General features: G+C 46.8%; 1 protein-coding gene across 1 annotated transcript in view; it reads right to left on the bottom strand.

Moving 5' to 3' along the window:
- Positions 1-4,598: 4,598 nt before the first annotated feature.
- Positions 4,599-13,400, bottom strand: part of EXOC4 (exocyst complex component 4) — a 799,095-nt gene continuing 790,293 nt past the window's right edge. Inside the window, exon 18 of the mRNA XM_021078821.2 lies at positions 4,599-6,176. Within this exon, the coding sequence (XP_020934480.1) occupies positions 5,939-6,176 (238 nt within the window). The 3' untranslated portion in view covers positions 4,599-5,938. The remainder of the gene's footprint in view (positions 6,177-13,400) is intronic.

The raw sequence follows: 13,400 nt of genomic DNA on the forward strand, positions 1-13,400 counted from the left end.
TCCATTGGCAGAGGTCTGTGTCATCTTCCGTCTCCAGCCGGCTGGCCTCGGCCCCTGGGCCAAATGCTTTGGTTTCCAGGTTATGGTGATGTACAGGGGTGGGCGCTGGCGGGCGGGGGACTGCTGAGGAGAAGCTGAGGAGAGAGGTGACCCCAAAGCCAGTCCAGGTATGGCTCTGTCGGGGTTTACAGGAGGGGACAGAGCAAATGACTAGAGACTGTCCCCTGGACCTCCAACACAGCATGTGAGGTACCCTCTCTTTTCTGTAGGGATGAGGAGTTTTGGCCCCCGCTAAGGAACAGAGGGGTTCCAAACACGAACATCTGCCGGGGGTCCAGTCCTTACTCTGAGCCTTTATTTCCTCTGTGAAGGAGGGTGACCCTAATACCTGTCTCACAGGATTAGCGTGGGGATTTTTTCTTTTTTCTTTTTGCTTTTTAGGGCCGCATCTGCGGCAGGCGGAGGTTCCAGGCTAGGGGTTGAATGGGAGCTACAGCTGTCGGACTATGCCACAGCCACAGTAATGCAGGATCCGCACAGAGGCTGTCACCCACACCACAGCTCACGGCCACGCCAGATCCTTAACCCATGGAGCAAGGGCAGGGATCGAACCTGGGTCCTCATGGATGCTAGTCAGATTCGTTAACTGCTGAGCCATGGGAGGAACTCCAGCATGTGGATTAAATGGAAGTCTATGGTAAAGCATTTAGCACAGCATCTCACACATATTCAGTGTTCAATAAATGGTGTCTAAAATAACAGCAACTGTAAAATAAAAACCGTGAACAGAAAACAGGTATTAAGGGGTTTCCTGCTCTCTGGCGGTAAATAAATCCTCGTGAAAGAAAATGTGGCTGGTAGGTAATGAAAGAAGTTTGAGATGAGGAGGTTGCTAATTTTTCTCCTCCTGGAGTATCTATTTGCAAAGTCAGCAGGAATCTGAGGCCACATTTCTAAATGAGATGGAATATAATGGCCACGACACTCACGCGACAGCACCTGACTTGATTTCTTTTCAGTTGTGTGGACATAAATAAACCATATACACATTAAAAGAAATCCATGTGCAGCTTTTCCAGGTCATGGTGTTCTCAGGTTCCCAGGGACTCCTGCTCCAGGTGGGGGAAGGTCCTGGCATCCTGTGCAGTTTCAGACAGAAGTCTTCGGCTCAGGGGCGTGAAGGCAGGTCTTTCAATCAGGCACACTTCCTCCTACTCACACCCGGCTCCATCGGTGGAAATTCTTCTCTTGGGTTTGCAGCTTAGCTCACTTTGAAATTTCCAGCTCAACTCCAGGGGCTTTGGCATCTCATTACACTCCTGATAATTAGCTCCATCTCATTACACCCCGGCCCAGTCGGAATAGGATGAGCTGCTTTCAGGTGTACGGCTCTCGCTGCACCTCCTCAAAACTCCAGGCGGGCCTTCTGCCTCCGCCAAATTAGAACAACTACCTCCAGCTGTGCACACTTCATCACCACGTCCAGCGCCGGAAGAGCCGCCGCTGTACTTCGCATCTGGTCACACGCTTATTAATTACGTACTTCGTAGAACAACTGTGCCTAATTAGAAGGGAGTCGAGACCTTCGCGGAGCGCAGTCATCCTTTGTTTTCTTGCTCTTGGTCCCTCATTACCCTCCCTCCAAATGATGCCCGGTTTGTTGTGCATCCCTGCCACATTAAGACAGCTGCGCCCAGGTGTGCGTATTACTGCACACGCTTTGCTTTCCAAGCAAAATTGTGTTGATCAGTTCGCTTCTTGTTTTCACATCCTGCCAGAAGGACCGCCACTTTGCTGGTCTCCTCATCACGTCTGCCTCCAATGGAGGGCTTGGTGTGAAACCCTGGTAACCCCCCGCTGTTGACTGTGAAATATCCGTGCCCTGGTCCTGGGGAACCAGCCACAGCGCTATCTCAGGGCACGACTGCTGAATGCACATGGCCTTGGTACATTCCTAGGAACTGAGGCAGGAATCCATTTGTTCCATCAACTTCCAGGTACTTTGCTAGTTAAGGAGGGAACAGCAAACAATGAGATACAGTCCTGGGCTTACAAGAAAGGCAAAAAGAGTAGCGGAGGGTTGGACTGAAGATTTCAGTTCTCAATCCTTAATGAAGGGTAGCCTTAGGTAATCTGGGCTCTGGGGAGGACAAGACCGGAGTGGAAGTTGCGTGACTCTTCATCAGAGTGGAAGTACCAGCACCTCGTCACAAGGGACTGTCTCTTTTGTTGGCCATTGCATGAATCCGTGTCAGGATTTGTTACTGCCATAACAGGCAATTATATCTCTTGGACTGACAATGGATACCTTGGTGCTAAGACATTCCTGGATATGACCTGACAGTAAGAATGATCAGGCTTTGGTTGCCAATTCAACTTGGCTGTATTTGTGGTTTTCTTCTCAAGCTATCTGAAACATAAATAATGACTGGCTGAGAAAGCATCCGGCAAGAAGGAGAGGTTCTGGAGAGAGGCTGGGGAGTCTGTGCACGAGGTCACTCTACAGAGGGCAGTAATTCCAAGTGGGGGGGGGTCCCCACCAGATTCTTCATGACTGATTGTCTCAAGGGTATGGGCTGTGGGAGCTTAGGTCTGATCCTAGGGTTGATCCTCAGGTCAGAACTTGAGCTGACCTGGCCACTCCAACATGATCTTGTCTTTCATAGCCTGGAAGCAGGTCTTCTTCGGCCAAGGGCTGCATGAGGAACATATAACCTTGCTCCTTGTGAATCAGCAGAGATGTAATCGTATGCGGGAAGGAAACGTTCCACTCGGGCAATAAGATTAAAAAGCCCCATTGTAAATGTGGCATAAAAGCACGGTCCTAGGGTGAACGTCCCTGAGAGAAACTGCATGCATAGCACAGGTATCAATGAATGGCTCCTGGGGTGAAAGGGCACAGTATCAGAATACTATTTATAAATTAAGAGGTCCAGTGACAAGGGATAATAAGAGAATTAAAAGTAACAAAACCCTGCAGAAGGAGAAACCACAATCAGCAGTTCTGGGAACACAACTTGATTTACAAAAACCTCTCAAGCGCTGGATCCGATCCTCTGAATGAGTACCTCTGCTTCGCGGAGTTTATTCCAAGGGGTGCTAAGTTGGGAGAGACGCCATTAGTATTTTCTGATCCCCTGGATATACGAGGAAAGAAAGTAGTATGGGTGACACGGTTGCTGTGAGTACAGAATGGGACAACGTGTGGTACTTTACCAGAGAGTAGATGACAGTGACACAGAGAGAAGTGAGCTCTCTCGGTTGCTGGAGCTCGGGGAGCTAGTTCTCTGATGACCAGGCTGGACCTCGCCCCACAGTCCTCCCTCCTCTTGCTCCTGTCTGTTGTCCACCTCAGGACGCTTCCTCGTGCGCCTTCTCCATGGTGCTGTGACAGTCGTGTTTTACACCTGTTGATCCCCCTTGTCACCTCGTAGGAGAGAAAGACAAGAGTTTGCTTTGTTTTAGTGCCCTTTCTGGGGAGGCCTATTTTCCTGACCCTTTAAGCTGCAACAGGACCTTTGGGGAGTGGTCTTCATGGCTGGAAATGAACTCCTGTGGCTACATATCGGTGTGAGCACATGCTGGCCTCCACCCGCGGGGGGTCTGGCGCTCTCTAGCGATTTCCGGTCACGGCTTCGAGCAGCACACAAGCAGTCACACAGAATATCCCCAAACTAGGACCATAACAAGAAGAAATCCTCACTGTGTCCCCAGGGAAGGCAGGTCCTGAGGTGGCTGTGCCATCTCCATCCACCTGACCACCCACGGACTGTGGCAATGGCTATTCTTGATCAGTTGGCGAATAATGACGGATGTACCATCTTGCATAGAAATGTGGGCCTTGAAGGTCTTGGAAAAAGAACTCTAGATTGTTTTTTCTGTGCAGAATCACCATTTTTCAATCCCGTCATTACTATAAGCAAAGCAGGGAGTCTACTTTCCGAAATGATCTCTTGAAGCAGCATGTTCACCATTTGTCCGCTGGTTCTCAGTGATCTTGGCCTTTGACTGTCAAAACCCACATCCCTTTCCAGAGCCAATAAAATGCTCCTATAAACTCCCCCAGCCCACCCCTGGCTCTTCTGGCCTTCCTGTCACCACTCCAAGGTTGTTTTTCTAGGGAGGACAGAAGAGGGCAGGGGCAAGGCACGGAAGCTCTGGGCACAGGCCACGGCCACGGCGATCAGCACTGACCTCCCCCTGTCTCCTGCCTCCCGCCCCACTTCCAGGGAGATCACCTCCAGCAATGCTGCTTAGGACATTTTTCCATGATGGTCTCCCACACAGATTCAGCTTCTTCCCACCTGGGCCTCTGACGCCACATAGATTTACAACACTCCTTCCCGAATCCCCTGGAAGACTGTCCTCCAGCTGCCTGCTGAAGTCCCTACACAGCTACCCCACTGGCTTGATTTCCAACCCAGCCCCAAGTGCACACCTCTTGGGATCTGGGTCAGAGTCCAGATCCCATGCTGTCTTCGATGTAGGTGGAAAGAGTGTTCTCATTATCTTATTTCTGCTCCCACGCCCAGCAGCATTGGGTAAGGCTCTCAGGGAATGTTTGCTGAATAAACACAAGAGAAACAATACACGACACCTACGCTTCTCGAAATATTTTTTAATTTTCTGCTTTTCCCACCAAGACCTAAGTTGAACAAACAGGTGCGAAATTCTGGACCATCAGATCATGAGATATGACCTCATCTGGTCCGAGTTCTTTCAGCTCTCCCTTGCCTGTGTTTGCAAGCTGTGTCCCAGTCAGTGCATTGCTTTCTTCTGTGATATGACAGCCAGAGGCAGCAAGAAGGCTTGGAGATGTGGGGTCAGTGGGGAAGGCAAATGTGCCAGGAGCAGCGTGCTCCCGCGCCAGCCCAGTATACCTCAGAAACATCCTCAGCTGGTGGCTGCACAGAGGAAGGATATCGTGGTGGTTTTACCTTCCCTGCACCCAGTTTGGGTACCTTCTAAGGTGAGAAAGACCTTGGGTGAAATTGGTACAACACTGTAAATCAACTGTATGTTAATTCAACAAATATGTTAAAAAAAAAAAAGTACACACACACATGCAAGAAAGAAACAGACAAAAAGAAAAAAAGAAAAGAAAAAAAGACCCTGGGGCTTATAAGGAGGGTGAGCATTTAAGAACCAGTCACACCCAGACAATCTTTCCAGTGAGATTAAAAATTCTCTAACAATCATTTTCTCTTGGAGAGTGAGGAAAAAATCAGGAAGAGGGTTGAATTACCTTTTGTTCTTGCATTTTCATCATTCATTTCCTGGTTCTCAGTTTTAAGACAGTAGAAATAAAAACAAAAAGGCATCAAACCAATCCATAAGCTGTGTCCAGGCTACTGCATACAAGACTCTCCCAAGGTCTGACATAAGAGGACTTCCTCCCCCCAGCCCCAAAGGGGAAATTTGCTGAAAACTACCGCCAGCTGAGAAGCCATGGGCCCTGGTGACAGAAAGCAATGCACATGCACTTGCTTCACTGAACTGTCAATGGACAAGGTCAAGAGCATAAAAACCCTACTGTTTATGCAATAGAACCCTATTGAGAGGTTTACATAGGCAACAATCTATACTTATCCGAAACGGCTGGGCATTAGTAATCGTGCATGCATCTTGTTCTGAGTCCAATGTCACACAACCTTCCTTCCCATCCCACCCCCGGACCCTTTGCAATGGACGGCATTCCAATAAACGGTCGATCCCAACATTCTGTACTGCAAATTCCCTTGAGAGTTTATATGAAAAGCCAAAACCAAAGCGGAAAAAAAAAAAAAAAAAAAAAATCCTTCTACCTTCTCTCCACTTGAGCATCCGTGTCGAGAAAACTAAGTCAGCTCAGACTACACCCAATAACACAGCCAGAAAGGAGTATGACTAAGGAGACAAAAACAAGCCGTGCCCCTGTCCCCCTTCCACGGGGCGGCGGTTACACTGTAGTTATCTTCTTATCCTTGGTGGCTTGCTTGATGGCCGCCTGCTCGCAGATGATCTCCTTGAGCCGCTGAAGCCGCATGTTCTGGGTGGTCTGGTCTCCCACCCCCGTCTGGCTGCGGTGCAGCAAGGTCAGGGCGTGGATGTACTCCAGCTCCGTGTACTTCACGCCCTGGTCCACCACCAGGTTCAGGAGCTCATCGGCCGTGTTGTAGAGCATCTCGTAGTACTGCCTGGGAAAGCGAGACACAAGACCGGCTCTGTGGTCAGCAGTTTCTGTTCTATCGGTGCCAGGGAAGGCGCTGTTTCTAAGCCACTCAGTCCACCTATTCAATGAACATGGACTGATCACGAGACATTGTTCCAGGCCCTGTGGCAACAGCAGAGAACAAGACAGGCACAGTCTGTGTCCTCCTGGCACTCACCTCATGAGAAGCCGACCTAAATGAAGACCCAAGGAGACCACTCATCATTCACAGTCTCAGTTGACGCAAGACTTTTTCCTAATTTTGCATTTGCCTCAGGGGATCAAAAGAAAGACAAGTTTGGGCAGAGAAGCAAGAGAGAAAAATAATCACCTGGTAGGTGTTGCTAGCAGTTTCTGTCTCATTCAGTCCTTCATTCATTGGCTCATTCTTTGGAGGCTCTGAGAAATACATAGTTTTCTCCATAAAGTAGGCTAATAACAGGACCTCTTAGGGTTACAGGACCTCTTAGGGTTATTGGAAGAATTAATTAATCCATATCGAGTACTTAGAAAGGTGCCTGACATGATTCTACATGCTCCACACACATTAACTATTATTGGCAATATGTTAATGATGACGAGCGAATGGTAATGCAATAGTAGTAATTGTAGCATAAAAAAATGATGAGGACACGGTCCTTCCCTCCAAGAGCTCTGAGACAAGTAGAAAAGGTAGCAGAAAGCGAGAAATGGTGATTGCATTTCCATTGGCAAAGTTGATTTCTGTGTACGCTGTCAGGTAACCCTTACGACTCCTGGTAAGGAGTCCTTACCAGGTAAGGACACTGAAGCCCAAGGCAGTTAGAGGATGTGCCCAATGTCATAGAGATAGCCAGTGGCTGTGCCAGGATGAACCCAGGTTTCTAAGTTCAATACTCTTCTTCATGGACATGGACAAGCATGTTCCAAGGGCCTCGAGTGAGGTGTCAATGCTGTGAATTTACAGCAGAGGGGGAGTTCCTGCTGTAGCTCAGTGGAAATGAACCTGACTGGTAACCCTGAGGAGGCAGGTTCGATTCCTGGCCTCGCTCAATGGGTTGAGGATCCAGCGTTGCCGTGGGCTGTGGTGTAGGTCACAGACGTGGCTTGGATCCCACATTGCTGTTGCTGTGGCTGTGGCTGTGGCCAGCAGCTACAGCTCTGATTCCACCCCTAGCCTGGGAAGCTCCATGTGCAGTGGGTGTGGCTCTGAAAAGACAAGACAAAAAAAATTACAGCAAAGAGAAATCACTCCCTGATTGAAGGGTCAAGGGAGATTTCATATGGGGTAGGATACTGTCAGGCAGGGCTTCTGGGAAGGAAATTCTAGATGAAAGGAACATAAGAGAGATGAAAAAAAACAGGGAAGAGTCATCTGGTTAGCTTGAGGGGTGCAGCTGAAGAGCGGAGAGGCGTGGGCAAAGACAGTTAAAACCAGAGATAGAGAGCAGCACATCAAGCTAGTTAAGTCAAAAAAGAACTTTAGGCCTAGCTAAGTCAATAAGCATCCCCTACCGTGGGGCCTCAGGTATTAGTGAGAACAGAGGCTGTGCTTTGTTAATAAGGAACAGAATACAGGATGGACTGGGAGGGGACCAGATGCAATTTCGCAGTAAGGAAAGGGCTTGGGGTCCCGCTAAGGCACAAGGCATTGAGAACCTGAATGCAGCAGCTCAGGTGGCTGTGGAGGCATGAGTTTGATCCCTCACCTGATCCAGCATGGATGCGGTGTGGGTTGGATTCAATCCCTGGCCCAGGAACTTTCATATGTTGTGGGTGTGGCCATAAAAATAAAAAAAAATTAAAAAGTTTTTTAAAAAAGAAAGAGAAGAAAGGACTTGAGAATCATCTGGCTCAAGGCCATGGGCCCCGGTGCTGGACAGGAGTGGTGTCTGTGAGGTGGCAGGGGTTAGGGTGGGTCTGCAGTGCAGAGAGATGAAGGCGGGGGTCGGGGAGGGAGAAGGCTGCTACTCGCCAAACTTAAAACCAACAGGATGGGACTTCCCGTCATGGTTCAGCAGAAATGATTCTGACTAGCATCCATGAGGATGCAGGTTCGATTCCTGGCCTTGCTGAGCGGGTCAGGATCCGGTGTTGCTGTGAGCTGTGGTATAGGTGGCAGATGTGGCTCGGATCTCATATTGCTCTGGCTGTGGCTCAGGCCAGCAGCTACAGTTCCAACTCAACCCCTAGCCTGAGAACTTCCACGTGCCACAGGTACAGCCCTAAAAAGACAAAAAAAAAAAAAAAAGACCAACCCAACAGGAATGCACTAGCATCCCCCACTGAGTCTGCTGGGCCCTGAGGCCACAACCTGCCCAGCTACTACCAATGACCCGGGAAGGAGAATTCAGGTCAGGCTCTGAGCCAGTGACGCTATCTATCCCAGCCAGTTAGCCAAGGGACTGAGAGGCCTCCTCAGCTTACTTCCTTTTCTCTTCCTCACAGGAAGGGTAGTTTGGCCAGGATCAAGGGGACAGAATAAGACAGTGGGTCCAAGGCAACCCAGGGGGTGAAGGGACCTTGCCAACCAATAGGGATCATTTACTCAAACATCCTGTACCACTGGACATGGGGCCTTGGGACCTTGGATTTCTTTATCAGGAACGTCTTGGAGAAAGGAATATCCTTTGGGAGAAACAAGCCGTCCCTGAAGAAAGAACCATATCCTGGGAACTTGGTAATTTCAAGAGTGTTTTATAAATTGCTGCTACGCATGGGGATGTGGTAAGGGTGCTGGTGTCTTTTCAGGTGGCCGGTTCCTTCTCCTGTTCTGCTAAATCTCCTTTTTGAATGAACACTATCTCTTTAAATGGGACAAATGATATTAAATGATACTCGTCTTAGATTGCAGAATTTATGAGTGATCCTTGGCAGCAAACAGCTCAGCTTCCTAGTGGAGAGGATTTTCCTGGGGCTGGTCTTCTGCGGTGGTTCCAAAAACCTCATGGGGACACCTACTTAGGACAATGGTAACCTTGAACGTGGACAGAGGTACTTCTGAAAGAAGAGGTGAAGGAACTCTAACCTCCAGAGGTCTGGAAGTCCAGTGTGAGCCATAGGCAAGAATTTTCTTTTTATCCTTTTCAGGGCTACATTGGGACATACAGAAATTCCCAGGTTGAATCAGAGCTGCAGCTGCCGGCCTACACCACAGCCACAGCCACAGCCACGCGGGGTCCAAGCCGCACCTGTGACCTATGCTGCAGCTTGCTGCAACGCCGGATCCTTAACCCACCGAGCAAGGTCAGGGAATGAACCGCAATCTTCATGGATACTAGTCAGGTTCTTAATCTACTGAGCCACAGTGGGAACTCCTGGCAAGACCTGAAACTTCTCGTTAGCATAAAACTCATGTGAACTATCCCTACTCTGTAATACCTCTGCCGTAATAGAAACATACTATTTTTAAGAAAAACTTGATGCTGAAGGAAGATGCATCACGTGGACCCCATGCCTTCACAGGTCCCCGGCACACTCTGGCTTCCTTCCTGACACCAGCCCCTTTTGAGAAACGAGGCCCTCCATCCTCTAATTCTTTTTCCTTCAGATGCACAGTTGAGGGAGAGAGCTGTCCTTTCAGAGAACCACCTAAACCTACATTTGAAAAACTGTTCAAGAAGAACACATCCCTGAATCTAGATTTGCCACACGGAATGAGGAAGAACTGGGGGCTCATGGATCTTTCAAAGCTAGAAGGGACTTGATAGCTGTAGTTCTAGAATGATGGTTCTCAAACTGCAGAGTTAGTGGGGAGCTCATGAAAAGTACAAATTCCTAAGGCCCCATGTTCAGATACCGTGATTCCCAAAGGCTTGGAACCAGCCAGGACTCTGAGCCAGGGTCTGTGTGGTGCTGGAACAGTTACAGAACTATTTCCATCACCTTGAGCCCAGGATGTAATAGCATTAGAGAAAGAGACAGAAGCAATAAGTGGGTTGTTATGCTTTTAACTGAGATTAAACCAAAAGAACTGGATTTCTTTGTATTACGATGTTGATATTTTCATCATTTATCTTAAGAAGTAACAATGAGCCCATCAGACCAAATGAAATTGGATTTCTTTTGAAAAATCTGTTGAATTGTTTCCAGGGATACGGGCTGATTTTCTACAGAGACTGCTGTTCCATGCTGGGAGTGGACAACAAAACAAAGATGCCTGGATTTCTAGTCCTGGATCCTCCAGTGTGATAAGTGATAAAGGGTATGCCACTTAAATCCTTAATGTCTCAATATCCTCTGTGCAATGAAGACCTTTATAAATCCCAGAATGACACTCTGAAGGGGCCTGAGAGACTAAAAGAGTCCTCAAGAGCCTCGGATGAACAGTGCCCCAGAATTGCAAAGCTGAGTTATTAAACAAAATTGACAGGTAACTGATGGTGTATTTTCTATAGTTACCGGGAAAAAATTCCCCATAACCATGATGATATATTAGATCATAAAGAGACATAAATATTTAAAGACAGAATGAAATTCATTCATCTTTCAGAATAGTCCCCGGGAGCAAAGACTATACTAAATCAACACGGCAACAGTTCTACTTGGAGGTAGAGAAAGGGTGCTACGAGGTGCCCTAAGGAGGAAAAGAGGAAAGTGCCGCCAACTATACAATTAGAATGAGCTTCCATGATAAACACTGACACACTCAAATGAACACGTAACCCATCTGGGATAAATAATTTATCAGAGCTTACTGAGGCCCCCCCAGAAAATGAAAGCTCGATCTTTATCATTACAAACTAAAACAGCAGCCAAGGCTTCCAGGGGACCGTGTTTCATACCGGATAGCACTTTACCGAGCTCCCTGGATGGGACCAGGGAACACACATTTGATTTAGATCTTTTCTGGCTCCTGACTTGTGGAGCAAGTTTCTTCACAGCCTGTAAGATTCAGGGCCCAACTGCTAGACATGGACCAAATATCCCATTCCAGAAACCACAGACCTATGGTCCCCCTGAGGCGGGGAACATGCTGTGAGGAGATGGTTCTTTCCCGTGGTTTCTCACTCCCTTTGCTGTGTGCCTCTGAACGGAGTTCCCAACGTGTAATGAGTGGAGAGGGAGGGGGTGCAGAGATAGAAAAGTGACCGCGGGATGTCACAAAGGCCGGTCTCCCGGCCTGTAACACGGCAACATGTATATTTTGTTCTGGTACAAATTATTTTCTCATATCTTCCTCATGTTTCCTTTATCCACAGACTGTTCTTCCCCATGTTTTTTTAAAAATTTTTAGTTGTATTTTAATGCTATTGTATTGCAGCCTTTTCTCCCCAGTGATTATGTCTGAAAACATTCATACCGGCAAGGCATTTGGGTAAGGTGGGCAGATCTCCTTTATAAAGTGTAAAGTTAAGTTTAGTTTGGGGTTCTGTGATTGGAAAATTAACATGTGTGTAATATAGGATACAGACTATACAGAAAGATTGAGCAGAAAACATCACTCATATAATTCCATCGTAAGACATACCCCGTTTTGGCATCTTCTTCTAGATTTCCCTCCCATATGCAGTGTTCTACCTAATTCTTTCTTATAGTCGAAATATTTAGGTTGACACACTATTGGACACTTCAGTGGTTTCCAATTTTAAAAACCTTCCTTCCTGAGGACAGATTTCAAAAAGGAGAATTAGTCAAAAGATAAGTATATATTTTTAGGACTTTGGCAATGCTGGCAAATTGCTTTCTAGAAAAGTTGTATCAGTTTATCTTCCTATCAACAGCATATGACAGCATCTATCACCTCATGTTCTTTTTTGATTTTTTTTATTATAGTTGATTTACAATGTTCTGTCAATTACTGCTGTACAGCAAAGTGACCCAGTTGCACGTGTATGTGTGTGTGTATGCATTCTTTTTCTCATAATGTCTTTCATCATGTTATATCACAAGTCACTGGATATAGTTCCCTGTGCTATACAGCTCCTCATATTCTTTTGATTTACATGAGGTTGACCAATTTTTTTTATCTAAGTATCAGTTTAATGTACATGAGTATGCACATATATATAAGCAAACTGTGGATCTTTGTACCTTTTGCATGTCAGTGGTTTTTTTTTCTCTTTAAGAGCTCTTCATAAATTTCCAGACAAGAAGCAAGGAGCCTTCTTGTTTCTCATCCCTGGTTCTTCCTCCCACTTTACCATACTCAGTGTCAAAGCTTTCCCTGCATCTCTGAAAGCTACTAGAAACAGGTTCAGTTCTCTTCTTGGTCAAGTGATGGAAGAAAGCCCTAATACCACCAGTTATTTCCAACCCAGGCAATTCTCATTCCTGAACCTGTAGGTGGTCCATAATGTTTGGGTGAGGGGGTGAAAGGAAGGCACCAACTGGGGGGACTGTCCATGGTCCCCGGGGAGTGCTCTGCCACCTGCCTCCCTCTTGTAGGTGGAGTGCAGATGCCTAGATCCCCAAATGGAAACTGTATTTTCCACAGATATACAGCCATGTCTCATGCTGACTTTTAGAATCCGTCTTGACTGTATTAATTGCTACTGGTAATATCCAACTTTTAGATGCCTGAGCATATTCAACCCTTTGAAATAGCTACCACCAACACTCACACTTTATCGATGAGCAAACGGAGCTACAGACAGAGTGAGTGATTTGTCGAAGGCCTCAAAATAAAGGACTTTGAATCCCGTACTTGCTCCAAAGCCACCATAATTCAGAAACATCTGAAACTGTAAAAAGCAAATGTACTCACTGCAAAGGATATTTGTATAATTAATTCACTTTGGGTCATGATTTAGGAACTATGAATTAAATAAATATTCACATACTAACTCAATTCTCTGCCTTCCATTGTAAAGGAACAAGCCGGTATTGTGGCATTTCAAAATTCATCTATACCCTTCGCAGTAATATTTGAATAGCGCTGGATTTGATCTGGGAATTCAGTGCTCTAAGCCAAATAATGAAGTCAGGTGGTCTATTCAGCACTCGAGGGCTACAGGAAGGATTTTTGGCTTCTTCATTCTGCCACCTCTCTTTATGTCTCCATTTTTGCCCTTCCACTCTGGTAATGGACAAGATGACCTTTCTTCCCCAAAGTTGGCTGCCTTTCTGATTCATTACTTCCTCAAGGAAGAGGGATAATTAAGTCGTTTCATTTTGAAGACCTTCTGTTCTAGGCCTTCCTGAGTTAACGGTAGTATTAACGCCAATAAGAGAACTGGCTCGGAAGCTGGCTTCTTACATGTACGTTTCAAAGGAAGGAAAATTTACCTGA

The sequence above is a fragment of the Sus scrofa genome, chromosome 18 (genome assembly GCF_054392235.1).
Source record: "Sus scrofa isolate SSC_HxYL_T2T_F1_AM1 chromosome 18, Sscrofa_HxYL_maternal_Yorkshire_Landrace_v2.0, whole genome shotgun sequence".
Taxonomy (NCBI): Eukaryota; Metazoa; Chordata; class Mammalia; order Artiodactyla; family Suidae; genus Sus; species Sus scrofa.